Below are 24469 nucleotides of genomic sequence, written 5' to 3' on the forward strand. Positions count from 1 at the left end.
TGCCAGGATTTACAGGAAATCCACGTTTGGTTCTGTGCAGTATCTGCTATTGCAGTGTATGCTGGAATTAAGTTAGGAAAACTCAATCTAAATGGAAAACTCAAATCTCAGACTTCTATCTAACATTTTACTGTAATAAAATAACAACACACTTTTGATCTTTTGCATTGGTTGTTTGGGGTTTTCTTTAGTTCTGTATGTAAGATTTTTGACGCACTTACAATATTAGCCAGCTTTCTGCCTGATCATCTGGGATACTGAGAATGCCTGACCTTTTCAGAGATGGAGGAATGAAAGTAAAAGAAATTTCTAATTTGTGTGTAGAACAGGGGACAACAAAAAGATCGGCTGTCATCAGTGTAGAGAGAGAATGCCTCAAGTCAGCATTTAAGAAGAAACCCATAAGCTCAACAAACCAAACCTGCTTTTGGATAGATCTCACCTATTTCTAATTTACTTAATAAAAGTAGAATAGAGGGGGAAGAGAATAAGCTTAATTAGCATCAGGTTCCAGTACCTAACACACTGTTAAACATCAGATACATGTAAAAATCTGGTGTCTAAGTGAAGGGTTCTCCATTTTTTGCAGAGAATGCAGAACATGTGATGGAGCAGGTCTTCAGTATGTGTAGTTCAGGGAGCTCTCAGCATTAAGAGAACAGATTTGCTCTTCTAAGCTGAAAGTAACTGAACTGGATGAACTTAGTAGAGAGGTTCAGAGGTGAGACCTGCAGGGACACCACTCCCTCTGCACTGCTGGTGAGGATGGACTTGATCTTTTGGACAAGATCCATCTTCCAGACAGTGTCATTGTATCCTTCTGTACTGAGGAGGCTCCTCCAGCAGAGATGATATCCCCAAGGATAAGGGGAAGCTGATTGTGATAGTGGGTGACTCTGTGAATAAATGCAGTTAAATGAGTTTCTGTGTGGGTAGGATGCTTTGAGGGTAACTTGAGGATGCCAAGTGGGCCATTGAAACACATTCTCTGTAATACCTGCCAGCTCGATGTGTGGGAATCTGTAGACAAGAGATTAGCAGCCCACATGTGTGGACAACATAATGGAGTAAAAAGAAGGAATTAGATGTGATGGGAGCTGATCAACTCTTTGGGACCAAAGGCTTCTGCCCAGGAGGAATGCTGCACCCCGGTCAAGACAGAATAATTCTGTGGGCACTAAAAATTAAAAGGAATGTAGAAGGCTGGGGACAAACCCAAAATAGCATCTCTTGTTGGAGTTCAGACTGATCTTCTGTTATCCTGGTGAAGCACTGGCCCAGACTGAAAACTTCCACTCTTGTGACTTGTCCTAACTTCTCAGCTTCCCCCAATCTTACTTAATGTTTCCTGATTGTTGTCATTGCCTTGAACTGAGAATTGGTAGCACAGCCCTGGAACTGTATTTTTGGCTATTACAGGCTGGGTTTCCTGCCCAAAGAGATTCTGTGAAGTGTTTCTTCTGTAATATTTTTATCCTGGTAAACTTCATCTGCAGAGCATCTTCCCTGCTCCCACAGCTTAATCCATCAATCCTGATAAGTAGATACTGACAACACTATCCCATAGATTATCCCCCTGGGGGCAGGTGTGTGGGATGCCTGTTACAGAGGGTGGCTGTTTGATGCCAAATATACTTTTGTTTTATTTTTCAGGCTTCTAGAATTAATGTGGAAGCACTTTTAAGTTCTGCTTTGCTTTAGGCTTGGTATTGCACATGGCAGTTCCCTGGCATTGTAGGCAGATTCATTTCCCTTCTTGTATCTTGCTATTATATTGCTTATTTGCCTTTTGGCTTTTTGAGTCCTTTTTCTGCTCCCTGCCTTTCCCAGGATCCAGAGACTTATTTGCTTTGATAGGAGTACCTGAATCTGTGAAGCAAAAACCTTCTAGGCATGAAGGAAGCCATAGATAGAGGTTTTCAGACAGTACAGTGAACCTAATTTTCCACCTGTTCCACTGAAATTAACGGACATTTGTGTAGTGAAGTTCCAATATTATTTTGAAAATACTATTTTTTTGGTCAGTCATTTGCTTTAATAGTTTCTAGGTCTGAAGAGGCAGTGGAATGCTATTTAAGTACACTGAAATTAGGAAAACTTGAAGTATTAGGATTGAAAATAAGGTTTTGTGTGCCTCAGTATGGTAATTTACAAAGGCTTCTTTCAAGTTTGTTTTACAGTACAGATTCTGCTTCCTAGAACCAGTACGCATTTAAATGCTCTGTGTCCATTTGCATTTAATGTTAAACATGGCTAGAGAGGCTTATAAGTATTCAATTAGAATAACAGGGAAAATGAAAAGAATATTTTATTAATCCATAATGTCTATTGATTTTTAAATAAGTATGCATAATGTCTATCGATTTTATTTTTTTCAGCAGGCTGTACATTGTGATTTAAGCACTCTGGACATGAATGCTGGGCAGCTTCTTATGGCTTCAGCTGGGGGAGGGAATATGACTAGAGTTGCTTTACCTTCATCTGAAAAATAACCCAACACCATGTTAACAAAGCAATAGACTTTCCCAGGGGCTCACCTAATAAGACAGCAGGCTCACTACATCTGAAAACCTGCTTTTTTTCTCTGAAGATAAATATTTTTGTTGCCCAGTCTCTGATATTTCTTGTGTCCGGGTGAGCCATCCTAGGATTTTTCTTAAATAAATATCAAGCTCACTTTTAAATTTGTTTCAAAGATAGATACTTCTATAAAAATAAGTGATGGGCAGAAAAGAAATATTCATTATTTAAGAAGCTACTGTGGAATTAAAAACAGTGAAAATAAAGTGGTACCTGTGACACACCTTTTTTTAAATCATGTAAATGAGAAAAGATCATTTGAGATGTTAAGTCTAAATTGTCTCAGCATATATGTAAATCTGGACTAACCCCACAAGTTTCACTGGGTTTGTTTTGGGTGTATGTGTGTTAGAGAAATCCCCCTATAGCCAGCTATCTGTAATTCCTTGACTAGATGGTGAGTTTGCTTTCTGATATTAAAATTCTGAATTCAGCAAGTACAAAGCCCACATTAAAAATAAATCCTTAAATCTCCAAAGTTTCTTTCCTCCTAAGTAAACTGAAATGCTTAAAATACAGTGGTGAATTTGGAGCAATGTTTCAGCTCCAAGAATAGGATTTAAATGGGAATCACCATCTTGCCTTTCCTTTGCTGTGCTTTTGACTTTGTGAGAAACAGAAAAGTGAAATATGCTAGAAGACCTTTGAGCCTGTTGCAGTCAGACCACATTGGAACTATTTTATCAGTTTCTAAACTGTTTTATTGAAATGAAAATTATCAGTTATCACAGAATTTAAATGGAGGAGAACGGATGAAATTAATTCAGTTTTTGTGTAAGCACTGAATGATTTAGCAGGATCACTTTAATGCTTTTACTAATCCTTTGTTCTGGCTGCTGAAGTTGCACTTCTGTTGTGAGAATTTGGGAGCACCAGTACAGCTTGTGGTAGCACTGCCTGAGAGAAAACATCGTGGAAATAGGGATTAAGGAGTCAAACATCTAAGGGAAATGAACCAAGAATTTTCTTGACGAAGAAGACAATTTACCATACCAAGGAGCATGGGTAGATGATTGCTATCAGGAAGTGAAACCCTGGGTCATTCTTTGAAAGCTATCTAGGTTATTTCTTCACAGATGCTCACTAAACTTCCATCTTTTCAGTTGTTTCTTTTCAGTTTGGTCCCTCTCAAACAAAAATGTAACAAGTTCAGTGAAAAGTCTCATAAGGTGGTTTTTTTTTCATTGGTTATGGTTGTAAGAATTGTTTTATCATCCACAACAAACATTCTTTGTATAGAAAGTTCTCTAATGCACATGGCAGCACATCAAAATTGTAACTTCTACTTTGAGAACAGCTGTTGAGTTGGGGCTGATTGTTAGTGGGGCGGATAGACAAAAGAAAATGACAACAAAACTTCAAAAACAACAGTAGGAAAGTTTGTGCAGAGGTATAGACCTGATTTTTAGGTGCTTGCCCTACTTTTGTACTTAAATGTTTCTATGTACTGAAGCTCCTTGCTTGCTAGATGGTTTGCAGTTTCCATGCTGCTTTCTCTTTTCACTATGAATAACATTTTTTGTAGGTTTTATGAAATATGTATGAGAGGAGCAGGGACTTTGGTTCTGGTATTCGAGTTCTCCTACAGTGCATTACAGACATTGAGTTAAAAACATTGTAGCAAAGACGTTTTGGCTCCCCAGAAGCTATTCTGAGCTGAATGCTTTAATCATGCATTGAATTCAACCTGAAAGTGTGAACAAGGCCATTGATTAGACTTGTTGTTTTGAGACCTGTCAAGTTCAGGAAAAGCCCCTTCCCAAATCCTCTTTGAAGAAGGAGACTGTTCAGTGATAACTGGTGATGAATTTTCAGGTCTTGCAAAGTCTTTGGAAATTTCTTCTGTACCCATAAATGCAAACAGGAATATGCCTTAAAACTTGACTTTGAAGCCAACAGCTGAATTAAAAAAAACCCTTGCAATTTTTTCTGAAAGGAGTAGAGGATGAAGAGGAATGTACAGAACAGAAATTACAGTGCAGACGGTCCTGAGTACCTGCAAGGCTTTCCTGGTGATGAGGTCAGTGTTTGTTCTAATTTGAAGTGTGGTAAAGGACAGAAGACAGAAGTTTTAGATATTGATTAATATCTTTTGTCTTGATATATTTTCAAGAGAGTCCATATTTATAATTTAAATGCAACAGAAAGAGAATCCTAGCCAGAACATGTCCTTGTAATAGAATCAGCTGTTTCTGTCAGTCCATTACAAAGCGCACTAATCGCCCATCAGAACTAAAAGTCATTAGGCACAGTCTGCAGTTTCTCAAATCTCTGCTTTGGGACTGAGTGCCTGTATTTTACCAGCACTTTAATTGGGGATGAATTTTCCTTTACTCTGAAACAGATCTCTTGGCGCTGAGTAAACTTGAATTATCCAATTCTATTAAATGTAGGGTTGTTGATAAATAAATCTGTGAAAGATGCTTAGATGTATCCCATGTTTTTTCATAGGAGAAATTGGAGTGATCCAAAAACTTCAGTTCTCTTGACACTTGCAGAATTTGTGATATACCTGAAGGACAGGGCTGGATGTGGTTATTTAAAAATATGTCCAGGAATGAGATTGGTCAGTTCCTATGGTTCCCAGCTCACCTGTCTTTCATTTTGAAAGCAATAAATGCTGCTTTTGTGAGATATGTTCTGCCTCTTCTAAGCCCGAATATTATCTTACCTACACCAGTAGAAAACTTTCCATGCATTGGGTTTGATCTGTAAATTATTCATGGGTTTGGCCTAGCACCACTTTGCAGTTTCCCATTTTATATTCCACCTTAGAGCATTGTCACATGTGGACGTGACAGGCGCTGTTGCACTTGAAGTTAATATAAGATTGTAATTTGAAAATTAGAGTTCAATTGGTGATTATTACAGTTCCATCTTACCGAAATTGAGAGGACCATTTAATTGCTTTTTTCTAATATTTTTTTTTGTCTTTATGGTTAATTTAAATATGCCTAAGCAGAAAAAAACCCAACTTGTTTGAAAGTAAGTGTGAAAGATGATGGGAAAGCATGTTCCAATTTAATGTTTGATTTTTTCACTGAAATTATTGTTTTTTAAAACTAATAATAAAAAAGTTGTGATAAAAAGGCTTTGTGTTATAACTGAAATGAGTCACACTGGGTGTGTAACCACCTTATATGTCTAGGGGGTGAATATCTTTTCCTATACACATACTATGTGTAAATGTCAAATATCTGTGGCTTTTGCTTTTCTTGTAAAAAAGTATTTATTTTTGGGGAATGAAGCAACAGAGCCTTTTCTTTCATCACTTTTTTCAAGGGCTTATGTTCCAGTGTGTAGCCCAGCAGGCATAAGGAATATCAGAGACTATTCACTTCTGAGGGCAGAAAGAGAAGTTAAAATTCTGTTGTCTGCTACAAAGCTGTAAATACTGTCTGACATCTGATTATTCCAAATTTTCACGTGGTGCTCAGCATGTGGATTTCTTCATTAAGTGAATGATGGCCTGTAACTATTCCTTTGCAAAAAAATGATCAGAGCACCCTGTCTGTCCCTCCTTCCATGTTTTTGTGAGAAGCAGTGATTTGAGAGGGGTAGGCTGAAGTGCCTCATGTAGCTTAGCTAAGCAATGGAAAATTACATCTGCTTGTTCTGTAAATAATGTCCAGCCAGAGCAGATGTAATTAACTACTGAACTTAATGGATGCCTCGTGAGGTTACAGATGCTATCAGTCATAAACTAGATGAAGGCAAGGGAGCTTTATTTGCTTGGAATTCCTTTTAGGACTAATTACTAAATATCTTTAAAATTGATTGCTTATGCTTTCAATTTCTGAGAGTGTTTTCCCATATCTATGTGGAATGGACTTGATTCAGCTTTAAGGAAGGATGGGAGACACCTTTATTGTTGAGGCTTTTTGAGGAACTGAAAGGTTTCTCTCCCCTGGAACTTTCTCCCGGAGCTTTACTATTAGGAAACTTGGCCTAATTTTATGGCTGTCCAAGCTGTCCAGCTGTCTGGCAACACTGGCCTGACACGTTTTTCTTTTTGTCTAAATTAATTGAGAAATAGACAATTGTAAAGATAAAATTCTGTTGATGTGTCACAGGTCTTGGCCTAACATTGATGAAGCAACTGGAGACATGGGGAGTGCCTCTCAAAAACAGCCACCAAATTTAATTTCTGCCTATTTGCTTTCAAACACTTTACAACTGGGGAGTCAGTGAGAAGCCAACCTGACAGAATAAACAGAACCCTTTGGACTGGTGGGAGAGACCTGCTGCTGATGTTAACACTGAACTGACCATGTACCTTTTGTTGCTTCAACTGTGGTTTTGAAGAATGTCCAATTTATTTTAATATAATACCAATGTATTTCAAGTTAATTTTGGGGGTAACCTTTGATTTTTCTTCATGGTCTGTATTAACAGTGCACCGAATGGATATGAGGTGATGAGCCAGGCCTGGAGTTTTCATGAGATGGCTCATTGTTTTATGTAATTTTTATGTAAGATAAACCTGAAAGGTTCCAAACTCACCAAAGTTTTGTTGGGCTTGATTATTCAGTTTTCAGGGATATTTAAAGAGTTTTATTAATCAAGTTGGTTGTCAGATAGCCTTGATGACAGTTAATTAGTCTAGAAACAACCTTTTAAGGAGTAGATGTGTGTATAGTAGAAATGTCAACTGACTTAATCAGAGATTAATATTAGTATGAGCCTACAAGGGAGAGAATAAAACTGGATTTGTTTATTTGTAATGCTCTTGGCATTTTTAGCAGCTGTGACTATTTCCTTGTGACCATTGCATGCCCAGTCTCGAAGGAATTTTTGGTGCAAGTCAAGACAGAGTAATTTTAAGAGTGGTTTCTAACAATAGCATTACAGCTGCGATCCCGACATGAGACTCTTTCCTGCATTTTCCAGAATTTTGCAGAACGTGACCTTTTGACTTAAATTTCTGAAACTGGCACCGTCTGGCAAAATGAAAGAGAATTTTGAACAGTTGCTCCCATTATTTTGGATGTTCAGTGCTAGGCAGGCTCTTGCACAGATCAGGAATCTGCTTCATGGCCTTTTAAAACTAGAATTAAGTAATGAGAAAGATTAATGAGCTGTCTAAGCTGTGTGCTTTATTACTCTCAGTATTCCTTCACCCTTAGGCTAATTTGTGCAAAAATATAATATATAAGAAAGCTTTGGAGCATTTATTATTGGTGTTATTTTTCGGGTTTTAAAATATACCCTTTTATTTACAGAGGACTGCCATGCATCTCGCTTTTTATTTTGTTGATCCACACACACATTTTGGGTTGCTGCTATTGTTTAATTCAGGGAATAAGTTCTCATAATGGTCTTCTGGAGCTACTGCTGTTGCAATTTATGGATTGTCTGTTAGGAGAGTAAATTCATAATTTTTCTTCTGCTGTGCTGTTTTTTTTTTCTATGCTTCTGTACCACATCCAGGACTCTGGGCTGCAAAATTCAAGCTGTAATATTTAAATTTACTTTTTCCTGCAAGTGAAATTACACCTTAAAAAGATTGTCTTTTATGTGCTCTGTAGCATTTACAAGTAAGCTTGGCAAGTGTACTTGAAGAGGGCTGCTGCTATGGTTGGTTTTATTTTTTTAGCCTTGAGGAGAACAATCAAGTTAATAGTAAATTAGTTTGCTGGTGTCTAAGGATTGAACAGCTGAGTTACTGTACCCTATTATTGTGACCAGGATTTTAGAGGTTGTCTTAATTTTCAGAAACCACTGTCTGTTTAACCTCAGCTGAAAAGCCTGGGATTGAATATGAAGCTGGCAATTGCCTTTGCTATGGGAAGAAAGAGACTTCTGCTTGAATGAAGGCGTGAAATCAGAGTGACCCTGTGCTCCTGGTCCCGAGAAACAGAGATAGGAATGAATCCTGTGGAGGAAATGAGAATTTGGGGACTGCAAGTCACTCATTGCTCTGGCTGCTGAGGGATGTGTGGGTGCCACCCTGCCTTGGGCTGTGGGTGCCCACCCAGCTGTGGCAGCTGGCTTTTCCTGGGGCTGGGCAACTCCCCATTCATCCCTTGGGAATGTGGTTTGCATCCCTTGTTTTTATTGTCATCTGCCAGTCCAAGCCATGACGTGTGGTCTCAGTCCCGTTTGTTACCATGAGCACTGTGTCATGTTGTATTTTGGGCTGGAAAATATGATGTAATGTACAAAATATGGAGTAGACACTCCAGCTTACTGAAATACATATATATATTATATATATACACGGGAGTGGGCACTGAAAATATTCTGAGGAAAGTGTGAATTCCTGCCTGTTTTGAGATGTATTCTGGAATTATTTTAGGTCAAGTAACCAAAATCCATAATCTTATGGAAAGCCCTGAGGTTAAGTGATATGAAAGGTTAGTGGGAAGCTTCTGGTCACATATATTCTTGACAGGTTAATACACAGATGTGACCTGGATCCTTAGCTTTGCTTACCAAGGAATAAGTTTCTGTTGCCCAGCCAGAAGGGCTGGTGGGGAAGGGAAAATAATTTGCTGTGTTTGAGAATTTTGCTTAAAGTTTAAAGGGCTTTTTAGCTTTATTTCCTTCTGCAGTAACTCTTAATTTGAAATAAATCCAAAGGCTTTTTATTTTGCTGACTAGTAAGGGATTTCTAAGCTGAAGAGAAAAGAAAGGCTGGAAGATCTAAAAGCATGAAATGCATCATTGGCTGATTTGTGACCTGTGGGTTGAAAGACTGATATATACTGAATATTTAGAGAAATAGGGCTGCCTGTTAGCTAAACAGCTGAGGGTTTTTTCCCCATTTGGTTTTAGACGTTAGAATACTTGCAAATGGCATTTTTATTGACATGCAAGTTCTGTTGAGGTAAAAAATGAATCAAAACAATACATTTATTTTGCTTTGAACTTGTAGTATGTTTAGGGTAGCCCTGGGTGAACAGATGCATTGTTGACTATTCTGGTGTCATGTTTTTATGGAGGCTGTGGCACTTTGTCACTGTGAAGGTGAGATTTCTTAGGAAAGGGTGGTTCCAGGCAGTTTGGCTGGTACTGGGAATGTGGGGAGATGCCCTGGGACTAGGCTATCCGTGGCATTTCAGAATTTGTGTGATGGCAGACATAAGTGCAGTAGAGTGTGGAGAATCTGGTCTGGGAATTAAACTCTATGTCCTGAATATTTTGAATGGTATTGGCAAGAGGCTGGGTATTAATTTTCTGTATTTTAAGTATCTCTGTAGCTAAGCAGATGATCTAACAGTATGATCCTGAATTTAGTTTCTAAAAAGTCAGTAAATTATAGAAAGTATCTGCAGCATATTCCATAGGTTCATCTGACCTTCAGTACAGATACGGGTTTAGTGTTGCTGTTTAAAATTCTTCACTGATGAGTTTGGGAAGCAAGTTCAGATGTAATCATTTCTAGAAAGAGAAATTGAGAAGTGCTGTTTTTAATAACCATTTACAGTGATACGGTGAAAAGAAGGAAATTATTTTTCCTGACAGATTCTGATAGGAGAAAGAAAGGCTTAGCATGGGGTGTTTTTTTTTTTTTTTTTAATCACCATGAAAAATTCCTTCCTGTTAATCTGATGGATGGATTACAGTTTGTCCTTGCATGGCCAGGTTGTACTTTCCATCAGAACTGGAGATTCCAACCCTCATTATATCATTTCTGTAATGCAAATGGTTATGTATAGAAGGAGATTTAATTAATCCCCTGCTGGTTGGTAGTATACCCTAAAGCAAACATAGTCAGCAAAGGAAAAAAAATTAAAACATGAGTGCATGGTACCAGGTCACTGACTGTCAGTGGAATTTCATCATCTGTGAAATATTAACTTATTAACTGAAATGTATTTACTCTTATAGCTGTAAAAATATTTGTCTATTGTCCCAACTGGTATGATAGTGAGCTACCTTGGCAAGGGAGCCAAGGTCAAAGGCAATCTCAGGAATCATGCTGTCTGCTCTGGCAAAAATATGGAACATCCTGTGTGGCAATGGTTCTCATTTTAATTTGCAAGGACTCCATTTAAGCTGCCATCAGTGCGGGCTCCAGCATCCAACTTTGCCTGTGGGTCTGTGCCATATGTGCAGATACATATTCAAGGACAAATTACAAGACTGAGAGAAAGTGACAAATTTGAGTGATGGGTTCCTGTTTTTTCACACTTTTATAACATAACGTATCTGCTGAAACGATGTGGGTTGTATTGTAGGTCAATGAACAAATAGACTTCCAGACTTTATTTCCTCTCCATATTGTGTGCACACACCTATGCAAAAAGCTAGCACTGTTCCTGCTGCCTGAAACATTCCTGGTTTCAGATGCAGTTTCTGTATATAAAAGATCACAACGGAATAAATTTTTTGGTGTCTATGTACTAAACAATATATTTTGCAAACAGAAAAATGATCTTTAAAATGGCTGGTATTTTTTCTCTTTCAGCCTTCTTGGTGCCTGTAAAATGAGGATCTAGTCTTATTGTGAAACCTCTTCTGTAGCATGATATGGTGTCCTACTAATTTTATAGCCTCATGATTGAGGTGATGAACTTAAGATAAAATGAAATACAAGGAACTCTTTTGAAGGCAGATATTTGAATCAGCTTTTTATAAATTCCTTGATGCTGAATTTCTTTCCCAAGGTTCCTTTTTAACTACTTGTCTGAAAATCTGCTGCTTCTTTTGTCATGTAGAGATCAAGTTGCATGTTTAATAATTATGCCTTGAAATGTGGAACTGATACAAAAAATTAACTTTCAGAACAGTCTGTTCTTGTCATTTGAGTACTGCAAGATTTAATACACTCCTTATTTTTTAGGATCTGTGAAAGTAGTTCTTTATTTCCACTTCTGAAAGTTCTTCGTGAATAATGTGCACCAATATTTTAAAATGTTCTTATGCTATTTAGCACTTCATATAAATCAAATGTAAATGTAAGCCTCTGTTTTGAGGGTTATATTATTGACCTAGAGAGCAGGTGGCATGGAGTCTGGCTGGAGTAATAATGGTAATATGAATATAGCTACTGGCAGCACAAGTGCTCAGGGAGGCAGATGTGCTGTTGGAAGGGGCAGTTTGGAATCTTGCAGGTCCGTGCGTTGTTCTCATCAGAAGGGTGGTCTTAAATGAAAAACATCCTTCAGGATAAACTAGCATATTGAAAGCATTACAGCTGCACCCTGTAAATAGTGTTTCAGACCACGCTGTCACAGCTCAGCACTCTTTTATTAGTTATCTCACCTCTTAAAAGTGATTTATTTTTTCAGGATACATGGACATGTAATGCCAACCTCCTTTGTGGTGTGAGTGGAAACCAGTTAAATCACACCACCTACCTCATAATTTACACACTAAAACATTTAATCTCTACTATAATAATACTATATATGATTCTGAGTAGACTTTAACCTTTATAGGGTGCTTGTGAAATGCTGTTAGACTTTTCTCTTACATTTTTCAAAATTACTGAATCACTGTTTTTGCAGTGCTGTTTCAGATGTTTGAAACCACCCTGTCATTTTAAGATACAAACTCTCAGTTGGTCCTATTGCACACACTGAAGTGTTGAGCTGTCTTAAGACCCAGATGAGTCTTGACCCTGTGAGTGTATCCCCATCTCTGGGAGGCATTTTCATTGTCCACTCAATCCCCTGGAGACCTGCAGTATTCTCCTGGCAGTGGACATCCTCAAATAGGAAATAGCAGATGTCTGTGGTCTGCTCCCTCCTTCCTTCCATCTCCAGGCGTTTTCTATCTGGGATGTAACTTCACACGCAAACTCCCTGGTGATTTGGGAAAAGCACATCTCATAATTACACTGCTTGTGGTTGTGTAACATCCAGCTCTGGTGCATTTGCCTTGGCCCCACCATTCATGGTCTGTTTTGGGGGATGACAGGGGCTGTTACCAGCTTTGGAGAGGCAGAAAAGGGCAAAGAGCTGGGAAGGGTGCGTTGTCATTTCCCAGAGGACAGGGAAAGTGCTGCAGAGGCCAGGATGTGGTGGGCTGTGTAGCTGTTACGGTTTGTGAAGGGGATTTTAAGACTAACATGAAATGAGGCATGGTGGAACACCAGGTATAAAAATTGATTGTTTTGATTGTGCTCTTTGTTGTCAAGACCACAGTGGTATTAAATGTGAACTACTGCCTATTGATTCCACAGCTGCACTGTGTTTGTCAAGGTGGAGGTGCAGAATGAAGACGGTTCCTACATGTATAGGATAATATTTCAATTGCATTGAGATGTCATCTGCTAGGACTTTCTTCCTTCCTTATTTGGAAACTTGGTTTCCAAGGGATGCTTTCAGGAACAAAGCCCAGGCAATCCTCCTTCTAACCTTGCATGCATTTAATCCTGAATTACCTACATTATAGGAAGTATTAAAGGTCATATTGAGTAAAACAAGCATTCTGTAAAGGAAAGGATTTGTCCATTCCTGTTCCTGGACCATGTTTTTTGTGATGTATGTCTGGTAATTATAAGTCACAATTACCAGAGCTGTGCTGCTGCAAGGGAGTGTTTTTCCTTTAAATGACTTTTCAGCTCTGATGACTAGAGCAAAGCTTGTAAAAATGAACCCTAAAAGTTGAAAACCAAGATGGTAGATAGATTTAAAGGTCACTGTTGTGCTTTTTCATCCAGTACCATGAAATTCCAGAGCTTTATACATTCATTCTAAAAATTTCTGGGCCTGACTGTGTTGGAATAAACAGAAATACGTCATTTGAATAGAAAAACTGCCTTCTGCCAAGAGGTGCCATATTCTTTAAAAAGCATAAATTAAATATAGCTGCTCATGATGAAAGAGATGTATGTGCATGTCTAAGTAACATACTACCTACACAAGCAGAATAATATACAATACCTGTATCTTACCTGGCTTTTTATTCATTTGCAGTGGCAAAAAGCTGTCCTTGTTACATAGGCTTCACAGTTGGAAACTAATTATTTCTAACAAATGAGAGTGGAAGGAGTACCTTTTTTAGAATATAAACCTCACAACCTGTTATAGATGCTAATGATTTATTATCTTATGCACTTGAAGTGTTTTGATTAGATCTTGACAAGTTTGTCTGACGACAGGAATTTATTTCTCGATGCTGTAAGCTGTCAGCCTTGCAATAATTCACACATGGAATTTTCTCAGCACTGTTAAACTGTAATGAAATTTCAAATTATGGAGAACTCATACTTGAAAAGAATACCAGCATGTAAAAGTTAGTTATTTATTTATTAGTTTTTACTGGCTGTAACTTTGTGGTATCTTTGAACAACTTTAAGCCAAATCCCACGTATTACTGATCAGACCAGTCACAGCCTGTCGGTAACACTGTTAGTCATGTCAGTCAGCAGAAACACTGTAGCTAAAGATGGAAAAGAGATTACCTTACCAGATTTCATGGATTTAATATTTTTTCCTATTGATTTTTTTTTTCCAATATTCAGTGAGAACACGGATTTTTTTTTTTCGTAGAGGGGATGAGAAGCACTTCCCGTAGCTCAAGTATCCTGACAGCCACTTGCTATTGGCGCTGCTGGTGCTCGCTGAGCCGGGGGTGAGCGCAGCCCGTCCGAGGTCCCGCCCGCGCCGATGTTTTAAGGAGAAAACCCCAGAACCGGGGCTGCGGCCGCCGCTGCCACCTGGCGGTGTCCGGCGGGAGCGCAGCCCCCGGAGCCGGGTGGGGCCGGGAATTGCGGGGCCGGGAATTGCGGGGCCGGGAATTGCGGGGCCGGCGCTGGGCAGTGCCGGGGGATGCGCCGCGTCCAGCACTGCCCGCGCCTGGGGATGCCCCCGGGTTGTCGACTGCCATAAAAACCGCAAAATCCCCCCTCTGCCTTCGCTTGCGCTGCTGAAACGCAAAATGCTGCTGAGAAGTGGGAGTAGTGTTTGGCCTCGGATTTTTTTGTGATAATACATAACACAACTAACGTGTATGTTCAAAAAAAAAAACCCAAATCACCCCCCCCGCCTCAAAATCCACTCCATTGCATTAATGCATTAATTCTTTCTTTTGGTGAGAGTGTGAGACCATACCGCAGCAGCTGCAGGCACACCACGTTCCACACTTCTGGAAGTGGTTCGGTCTGATGCTGATGAGGTATGTAGGACAGAATTAATTACTGCCTTATCTGTGCTCAGGCTTGAATGTCAAAGTTATGTTTGCTCTGTTGAGTGCTTATGATTTTTTGACTACAAAGACAATGATTATTTAAGCAAAATGATTAACTTTTGTACCCCAGACTGTGCATTGTGAACGTGCAGCAGCAGAGCTGTGCAGTTCTACACTGAGCATGCGCTGGGAAATGGCCAGCTCTTTATTTATTCAACCTCAGTCATTTATTGATCAATAAATTAGTAATATATAGTAAAAAGTAAAATTAACTCAAGGTTTTCATTCTTATTTTTTTTCCAGAAAGAGCTCAGTCTCCCCAGAAGAGGAAGCTTGTAAGTATAATTATTCTTTATTCATCCCTTGGTTTGTTTTGAACATATATAGCTGTTCAGTTGTGGAAGTAATTTAGATGGGCAGATGCTCTGTTTTCTCTGTTAGCATTTTCAAGAATCTGTCATGGGCTTTGAAACAGCTAGCTTGGATTTCTCTGAGACTGAAGCCTCTATTCATTTCCTTAAGTGTAGTAGGAAAAGCAGTGGTAGTGTAAGCTTACTTCTAATTACCAGCTTGAGCTGATCCTGATATGGAAGTAGCTGCGGTGTTGAGTGTTGCCACTGTGACATCCCTGAAGTGACTCCAGAGAAGTCACTGATTATTTATGTGATATGGACAACTTTGATCACTGCTCTTCAAACAATCTGTTGACAGAAGTCTAAGCACACAGCTCCCGGGCCACACAGGTCAGGTGTTTGTGGAGCAGGCAGCCTGATAGAGGTATCTCAATAAAGTAGCACATGTCAGGAAAAGTAGGCTTTTAAAACTGTGATTTAAACAAACAGCAGTTTCTAAAAATGCATTATGATGCTTAAAGAATTTTAGCGAACTAACTTGTGTTTCAGTGGTGTTATTAGAGCTTAGCTTCTGCTATGCTTACAGATTTATGGTGGAAGAAATTGCATTATTGATCGCATTATATAAAAGAGAAAGCTTTTGTACTGCCTGCTATTGCATTATGATTTAAAATTGTTTCCCAAAGCTTGTGGACTATAGACATGAAGCTCACAAAAGCTTATAACTTTTCTTCCTCAGGTTTCTGGTTCTAATGAGAAATAATTTTTAGTTCTTTCAATGTAAGCTATCCCCTTTGTATGAGAAACAGTGTTTAGAAAATGCTGTGTAGAGCCAGTGATTCAGGGCTGAACAATACAGAGGATCAAAAGGTCTTTTTTTAAAAGTGGAGCATGACCAGACCTTTTTGTTTAGTTCATATGACAATGATAAACCAGTCAGGGAGTTATTTAAAGAACATGAAGCACTGACTGGTTTTGGTTTTTTTAAACCAGTATGCCTCAAAGGCTGGCTTAACGAGATTTGAGAGATTTCTAAGACAGGTGGTGTTCATCATTTGAAGATTATGAAGGTTCTTTGATCAAATAGTGGAGCAGTGAGTTACCAGTAAGTTTTTTGTTTAATGTAACTTGGATATTTTTGCACAAAACTTTTGGAATTGAAATTGAAAATGCCAGAGATATTCCAGCTCTTTCCAGCCTGGAGGTGGGTATGACACAAGACTACTCATGTATTTTCATTTGAGGTGTCTGAAATACAAATGAAGTGCTTCAAATGTGTAGTGTTTTAGTTACTGGTAACTAAACCAAGTGACTGAATATTTTATTTCTGTATTACTTAACTCTTGCAATTTTCATTACTTCACTTTAGTTTTCTTCCACAAGTGAGTGCCTTTTAAGTTGTCATTATGTGAAGAAATTTAGCAACCTGTGTCAAGAAGATCCAGGCCATAAATTTTAAGCACAAGGTTGCAGCTCTTAGTGAGACTAAAAATCTATGAAGAATTGAAATGTCTTAGTTGCCTGTGTTATCTAGCTGATTATTTGATGGTAGTTTCTGGAATTACAGATTCTAAAGTCACGTACCAGGTGTAGTCAAGAACCAAATGGTATCTTGTTGTTTGAGAAGTTTAACTGTTGATGAAGTCAGTAGTGCATTTTGGCTGATGTAGAGCTGTATGATGCTGTACAGGCTCACTGAAAAGGGTCTTGTGGAGCTGATCTACATGATTTTGCATATCCCAATATCAGAGTGCTTACTTGGTTAAAAATATCCTCTTAGTTTTTGAATTAGAAGTTAAAGAAATTTGTATCAAGGGAATAATTATAATATATGCATGTAATAAAAGGTAAAAATACACTTATACTATGTATAAATTTGTTCAACCATTCTGTCAAAAAGAATGGCATTACCACTATAGGCAGTTTCAGTTCTTCTGGAGGATTTTCCTCTGCCTGAATCAATTTAACAGTGAAGCTCATAAGCAAAAATAAATTCTGAAAATAAAATTTATTCTGAAAAGTGCTGTGGCTGATGAGTAGGGGTAGTTATGGGTGTAGCCATGTCCTGACTTATTGACTGTCAGTCACTGACTTTTGTTCACTGACAGAAGCAGAAGCAGGAATGGACAGGAGGATGAAGTGCCTGGCTTGGAGCCAGGAACCCTCAAGAGGTGCTTCCATTTTCTGCACAAACTCCAGCCTTTGTAGCAGTTCAGTAGCAGTTGTATTATATACAAACATCAGCCACTCAGCATTTTTTTGAGTGCTAGTCTGGAGGTTGGGGTGCACTTACCACTGTAAAAAATCATATTTGGGGAGGAAGGAATTATTTTCCAGCCTGCCAGAAACAGAATGAGGACTTGACTATGGCTGCTGGTTTGGTGATTGCTTTGCTGGATTGTTGAGTAGAAAGATTTTAGCCATTGGATTAGCTCAGGTATTTGTCATTGCTGAATGGAAAAGGATGAGCTATTCCTGACAGTGCTTCTAAACTTTTTCTTTGTTTGACTCTCAATGCTTCATATTTCCTGGGTCAGTATGAGTAATCTTTATTTTATTGCAGGAACTGATTGTAGGCAGAGACAACAACAGTTGCTGTGCTTGTTTGTGCTAAGGAAAAGGAGTGGAGTTACATGTTTCACTGTACTTGTCAGGAGAACATGAGAAATTTTGTCACCTAAAGAAGGTCTTGGGGGGAAGCTGAAGAGAATAAATGGTGGGATGGAGCCTGTGAAGTCTGTTGATGAGTGTTGATGACTGTTTCCGTATTAGCAGAAGGAAACACAGGCACACTGTAAAGGATGGCTTTGCACTTGGATATCTTGCAATCTTAATTTTGAAATAATCAGCACAGAGTGAGCAGACATGTAAAACAGATGGGGGAATTGTATGCAGGGTGACATTAAGAGAAATGCCTGATAATTTAGATACCATTTTGTTGTTAATGTGCTTAAAGTGTTTGTGTTTCTATAGGGGGTTATGTTTAATGCACTAAAGGAAATTATATTCAGCTGAGTTGTAGGCTGCTAAGAGATTGAATAGTTAGAGAACAGGAATAAGTAGTTATATTTTGTCTCTGGTGTGGTTCAATAATCAGAGTTCAAAGTTTTCCTTTAATGAATTATGCACATAAATGTATTGGTTATGTTTTCCCCCATGCTTTGTTCACAAAAGAAATAATTACCATTCATGAATATTTTCTTTAGTTTCAAATAGCGAATGTGGAGTGATAGACTCAAACTTTGATCTCCAGCCTATTAGTTGAAGTAGTTTAATTATTTTCAGCCATTATCCTGTTCTGTTCTCTGTACAGAGATCAGTTTTTGTATTGTTGGCTGCAGCTTTCACATGGTTTTGATGTGCACCTGCACGTGAATCACACTAGAGATGTTCCAGACCTGAAAGGACAAAGGTGGGGACTTTGCAGCAGGAGCATCCCGTGGTGAAGCACCTCTGTGTGTTCATGGGTTTAAGAGCAGTTCAGCACCCAGAAGATCAGGCTGAAAACTGCATTTCACTGTGGCTGCAGGATGCACAGCACCAGCCTGGAGCTCACTATTGCTTCTGCTTGCCTCCTTGGCTGATCAGTAGTCACTAAATCCAGTTGGGGTTGCCCTTGAGCCATCAGGTTTCTTGTTCAGTACCCCAATAATAAAAAATTAATAATGAATTCATTTCTTTATAGCATGAACCTTATTGACCTGTTCAGGCTTTTTAATGAAAAATGTGGGCTTATATTTGAAATCCTCATGGTTTCTAAGCCAGGGTTTATGGTGTGGGTTGCTGTAATTTTTGTCCTGTCTAAATGCAAAATTTTCTAAAAAGAAAATATGGCTTTCCCATATTATATCCAAATTTGAAAAGAGTAATTTTCTCAGCAAACTAAATTTGCTAAACCAGTTTCTAACTTCAGCTGTAAGTTTTTTCTTGGTAATTATTTCCTGCTATCAACCATCTGTATCAAATATACTTTTAAAGTCTGTATACAAATGGAAAAAGAAAATGGAGGCATAAGAAACATGAAAAAATAATTTTAATCCAGGGTATATCCAGTAAAAATACACATTTATATGAACCAAATCTTACAGACTGCTGTTTTGGTGGTGATTGGTGCTGGTAAAGAGTAATATTTACCTGAAGTTTTTATGTCTGTCTCTGAAACATGGTAACATAAAAATGTTTGTTAAAGACATGTACAAGCCTTTTATGGTGGTCTTTATCCTTCTAATTACTTTTTAAGGCAGCTTATGTCCCCTGTGGGACTTGTTTTTGCTCATTCTCTTCCTCCTTCTCTGCAGTACCATTCTGCTTATAAACCTCCGAAGATTCTTAGTTTCTGCTGCCCTAGACATTTCTGAGGGGGTTTCATTAAACAAGTCTTCATCATAATTTGTTAAACTTACCCCCAGCTTCCTGACAGTAAAATAACACACAAACACACCAAGGAATTTCTTTGGGGGGGATGTGGGGAACTACCTGTGTTCTTTTCAATGTTTAGACCTTGGAAACAATAAGAAGTTTGATGGCAGGAAAGAAAATTTCTGGCCTTTAGTGCTGGTTTATGTTTTCGTTCTGCCATGCTCAGGTGCTGTGGGAATTTCCCCTGTATCTGCAGAGAAATGGAGTATATAATTCAGTTTCTGCTCGTCTTGGCGGGTGAGTGTTTGTGCTGTTGATGGATCGATGCTGTTTCCCTGCCAGGAGCAAGTGCCATTGTCCCAAGAGTGGGAAAGCCAAAGTGCAGGAAGTGGATGAAAAATGGTTCTGAAAAGGAGTAGGGAATTTTGCTGCTTTTGCTCTCTGTTCTGATTTGGATCTGAAAATAAAGTAAGAAATAATGCCTCCAGTGAATTCATTCTACTTGTGGTGCTTTACAGAGATGGGGAGAGAATGAGGTGCTCTTTTCTGACCACCCCATCCTTCTCTGAGTGTATAGAAGCAGCAGCTCACAAGCAGTAGGTCAAAAATAACCCGCTGCTCTTAAGCTGATCCATGGGGCTGGTTCTGGAGGTGGAACGTGCCCAATTATTCTTATAGGGCTCTACAGCAGTGCTGCTATTTGTGTATTAGGCTTTAAAAATAATTTGAAAGCATTCTTTCTCTAAAAGAAATGATCTGGTGAATCAGGAGTATTTTAGTGTTCTGTATAGACTGTAATCTCAGAGACGAAGAATTTATGGAGGTTTTCATCAAGGATTTAAAAGTGGAAAAAGTACTTTGCACAGTTTTTATTGTCAAGTTTCCACTACTTACTCCAAACTCTCATTTAGTAAGTACAATAGAATTATATGTAGCATACCAAATTTGTAATTTTTGTTGCTTGCTGTGCTGTCTTATGCCAGAGGCACAGTGTGGGGGGCAGGGGCTCTGGCTGTGTAAGGAACAGCCCCCCTGGCCCTTCCTCCTGAGCCTGGCACTCTGTTCTCCTGGCTGTAGAGAGGTTGGGATTTTGTAATGTGGGGCTGTGACTGGAATCATGGAAGGGTCTCAAGATAGGCGTTGTCACGTGGAATTTGACTTGGTTGATGAGTACTTGTGAATGGCAGCCTAAATACAGCCTTTAGCACTTTAAAGCCTATCAAACATATATATGGAAATTTTGGGGGGGAAAGTGACATTCTTACGAATAGACATTTAAAAAATGTTGGACATAATTTGGGGCAGTTATATTAATAGCACAAAATTGATTTTGAGCTGACTGAAGTTGCTGTTTGCAAGCAGAACTTGCCAGGCTTGCAGCGTAAGGGGAACTTTGCCTCCTAGTGAAGGTGTGTTCCCCCTTCCTCCCCTCCAGCATCCGGCTCCCCAGGCTGCTGCTCTTTTTTCAGTGCTGGAATCCATAAAGTTTGTGGCTGGAACACAGTTTGGGAGTTACGGCAAGATGTTTTAAGATGCAAGGGGATTGATTTCTCAACAAGGGCTGGTTCACGTGTCCGCGCCGGCCGGGAGCAGCTGCTCCTCTCACGCCGCTGAGGGCTCTGCCAGGCTTTGGGTGGGAGCGCTGCCTCTGTTCCTATCGCCGAGCGAGAGTTTCCAAGCTGCTCCGTCAGATTCCTGCCAGAATCCTTCCAAGTGTGCCATCGGTCCCTTTGGCTTTCCGCGCTCCCTTTGGTTTGGTGAGGAGGGCTGCTCCTGCTCCTGGAAGCGCAGGATTGGCGGCGTGCTCGGCCGGAGCGTGGCGGCACCGTGGCAGCTCAGAGATGGCCCCTCTGTGTCCTGGGCTTGTCGGCACCTTCCTTTCCTTCTGCTGGGCTCCGTTTCCTTTCGCCGGATGCTGTGAATAGGCTCGCAGAAGATTTTATAATCTGAATTGTTCTTTTTTTATAAATAATTAGGTTTTTGACAGGAGCTGTGTGATTAACCTGGACCATTACTGGGCTCCCGAGGTCTCTCTGACACTGGGGGTATATGAAGAGCTTGGAATTGCACTGATTGTTCTGTGCTCTGCGTTGGAGTGATAACAGTGGCCTCTCCTTCCCAGCTCTAAGCCTCTTATGCTGGGAAGAGGCCTATCAGTGTATCAGCACAATGATGAAGCGGAGGAAGCAGAGGCTTGGAGCCCCATCTCTGCGGATCCAGTAAGGACTGTTGTGAAAAATAAATTGCACTTGATCATTTCAAATTGAAGCTATGAAGAAAAACTGGCCAGAACTCTCTGTGGCCAACAGTGCTTTGATTTGTTAGACCTTTCTTTACCTGTCATGCTTACTTGTCTCTACACGAAATTTCATTTTGGAAGCTTTAACATTTTAGTTTTGTGGAGTAATAACCATGAAGTATAGCCAAAAAAAGCAATGTTTAAATGTTTTTAACTGGGATACACTGTGGTTAGGTTTTGTCCCAAGCATTAGTGTAGTAAAACTGAATGTTTGTAACTCTGTCTTTCTAGTTTGATTATTCTTCAGATTTAAAAAGCACTTTTAATAATCTGTCAGAAAGCTGTCACAGTGTTAAAATCTCCAGAAACCTTTGCTATCTTCTAGAATTAAGAACGCTATTGAAAACTTTTGGATTTGAAACAAGAAGTCTCTACTTACATTGCCACATGTATTTCTACAAATGGAATTTTAGCAAGCATTTCCTTTTTAATGCTTGTGTCCTTTATAAATGCTTTGAAATCTACTAATGGAAACTTCTATTTATGATGTTCGTAATTATATTTATTATTTCTGTTAGGTAAAATTAAGGAAATAGTATATTTAGTACTGTGTTCATAAGTAGAGGAGGTGAAAAGAATCTTTCGTGTAGTCAGTGGAAAGAGGAGCAGGGTAAGAGGCAGGCTTAACCTTTTTTGTCTGCAAACTGTAAAGCTCATCAGGTGTTTAAGCAGTGGAGAGGATTTCCACTATGTAAAGGTTGCTTAACTGATAAGTGTTTAGATTCATCAAAAAATTTAAAGCTAGGAGCATGGACAAACATGCTTGACTTCAGGACTTTTAAGCGTAAAATATCTGAATTCTAAACAAAACTGAAGCATGCCTCAAATTTCCATTTTGCTCGTTTTTATGTTTAAATATGGTAAATAGAAACTTTTTTTCAGCCCTCAGTCAAAAAATCCAAGTTACAGGTGTAAGAATACAGCGGCACTAACTTGTATTTTAAGACATAAGCGCACTTTGTAATACCAATAATTTTAAGTTAACTTTTGCTTTATTTCTAGTGAAGGACATCTCATCGTGTATAGTTCACTAAAGTAGGTGTTAGAACCTCTGCTCTGTGTTTATGTTCAAGTCTGTTTGCAGCTTTTTGAAAAGCAGCTACTTTGAGACCTTTTCTGTGCCCTGTGTGATACAAGTGTGCATTGGCTGCTGACCCTGCAAAGCAGGATAGTTCACAGAGCTGAGCACAGAGCTGGGCAGCAGCACCCTCAGCTGCAATCCCGATGCTACCGTGGATGTGTTGTGGACATGCCACTAAACCTCTTCATGCCTCAGTTTCCCCACTGCTAAAAGTAGAATAAAGCCATTTGCAGTGCTGCTTTCAGGCTTAATTAGTTGTTGCTCTAAAACAACTGCTAAATGTTGTTTTCTAGTTAATGGTTTGTGTAATTCATATTTTCACAGTTGCGTGTTTCGGTTATTGCCACAGCCGTGGCATGGAACCATGGCTCCCAAATTGTGAAGGCAGTGATACAAATGGTCTGTGTTTTGCTGCTGGTGCCGCTATCAATTTGTTCTTTTTTTCTCAATTAAATGTTTTAGATTAGAGATTGACAATGGTGTGTGTTCCAGAAAGCCTAGAAATCACTGCACGAAGGGATTTGGATAATTCCAGATTGGAGGATTTTTGTAGTGGAAAAATAGCATTGAATAGATATTAAATTGACTGAAAAATACATTTTGGTTTGGATGATAATGGAAAGGAATGACTTTTGACCACTTAGTTTATTGCATTTGTTTAGAAGATATAACTTGTATTTTGGAATTATCTTTTTTTTCTTTATTGAAACAGAAGTTGTGATATTGACCCTGATTTTTTTTTTTCTACTGTGGTACCTTGTCAGAATCTCCTCTCCTTTGTACTCCCACTGCCGAGGAAATGATGTTCATCAGCACATGTTCTCTCCTACATCTGCTCCAGGTCTGCAGCATCTTAAATTCCCATTTAGTGCTGACTGTGCACTTGTCACTTCTCCTCTAGTATTTTACCTGAACTCACAAGCCCAGAGCAATCCATCTAGTCCGTGCTACAGCCATCCTTTCCAGTGGAGGTAAGGAGAGGTATCAACTAGGAGTTTCTAACAGTTTGGTGTTGGCATAACCATCTATGAAATTAACAACTTTATAGTTCAAGAGAATAACATCTAACAGAAAGAAACAGCTTCCTAGTCACAACTTACTTCCAGCCATTTAGTGTTCAAGTTGATGTTGCTTATTGAGACAAATTTTTTGTAGTTCGTGTGTACGCCCTATGTAGATAAAATGGATTAAGGAATGGAAACCTGTCTGATGGTGTGTGCCTGCCAGTTCCTGGTGGTACATTGTGTTAGCACATGTGCAACTTGTACTGTGCAGCAGAGGAGCCCTCATAGGCATGTCTGGTGTCACGAAAACCAACTTAAAACAGCCTGGAGTGGGGTCCTTAAAAACCCCTGTCTAAACCATGGGTCTGTGCTAAATACTCCACCCTGTTCTATTCACTGGAAATCCATTCTGCTTTCTTACAGAGGCTGGCAGGCTGAAGTCTCCAAGCACAGGGTATGCAAAGGATAAGGAGTAGAATCAAGCCTGTTGTTAGCTGGCTTGGGTGAAGGATACAAGAATTTCTAAACCAAAAATAACCCAAACCAACTCAGTTTATATTAAAGCACTTAACAGCTCAACTGATATATTCTCCCTTCAGGATTAGCTCTTGCTCCTCATTGTGCTCTTATGGGACAAGCACAGTCATCAGCAACCCCAGTGCAAACCTTCAGCTTCTTCACTAAGAGGAAATTTCACCAACTCTAAGGGGAG

The 24469-nt window shown here is 39.2% G+C and overlaps 1 protein-coding gene across 8 annotated transcripts in view; it reads left to right on the forward strand.

The window, feature by feature from the left end:
* The window catches only part of MAST2 (microtubule associated serine/threonine kinase 2), a 185919-nt gene that overhangs the window by 66318 nt on the left and 95132 nt on the right, over nt 1–24469 (forward strand). For 7 of the 8 annotated variants that reach the window (XM_069023297.1, XM_069023301.1, XM_069023298.1 and 4 more), the window contains one exon: nt 14965–14996. In XM_069023297.1, coding sequence (XP_068879398.1) covers nt 14965–14996 — 32 coding nt within the window. Of the gene's footprint in view, nt 1–14964; nt 14997–23517; nt 23725–24469 lie in introns of all 8 variants that reach the window. The other variant, XM_069023306.1, reaches the window with a different exon arrangement.

This window comes from Aphelocoma coerulescens, chromosome 8 (assembly GCF_041296385.1).
Source record: "Aphelocoma coerulescens isolate FSJ_1873_10779 chromosome 8, UR_Acoe_1.0, whole genome shotgun sequence".
In the NCBI taxonomy this organism is placed as follows: domain Eukaryota; kingdom Metazoa; phylum Chordata; class Aves; order Passeriformes; family Corvidae; genus Aphelocoma; species Aphelocoma coerulescens.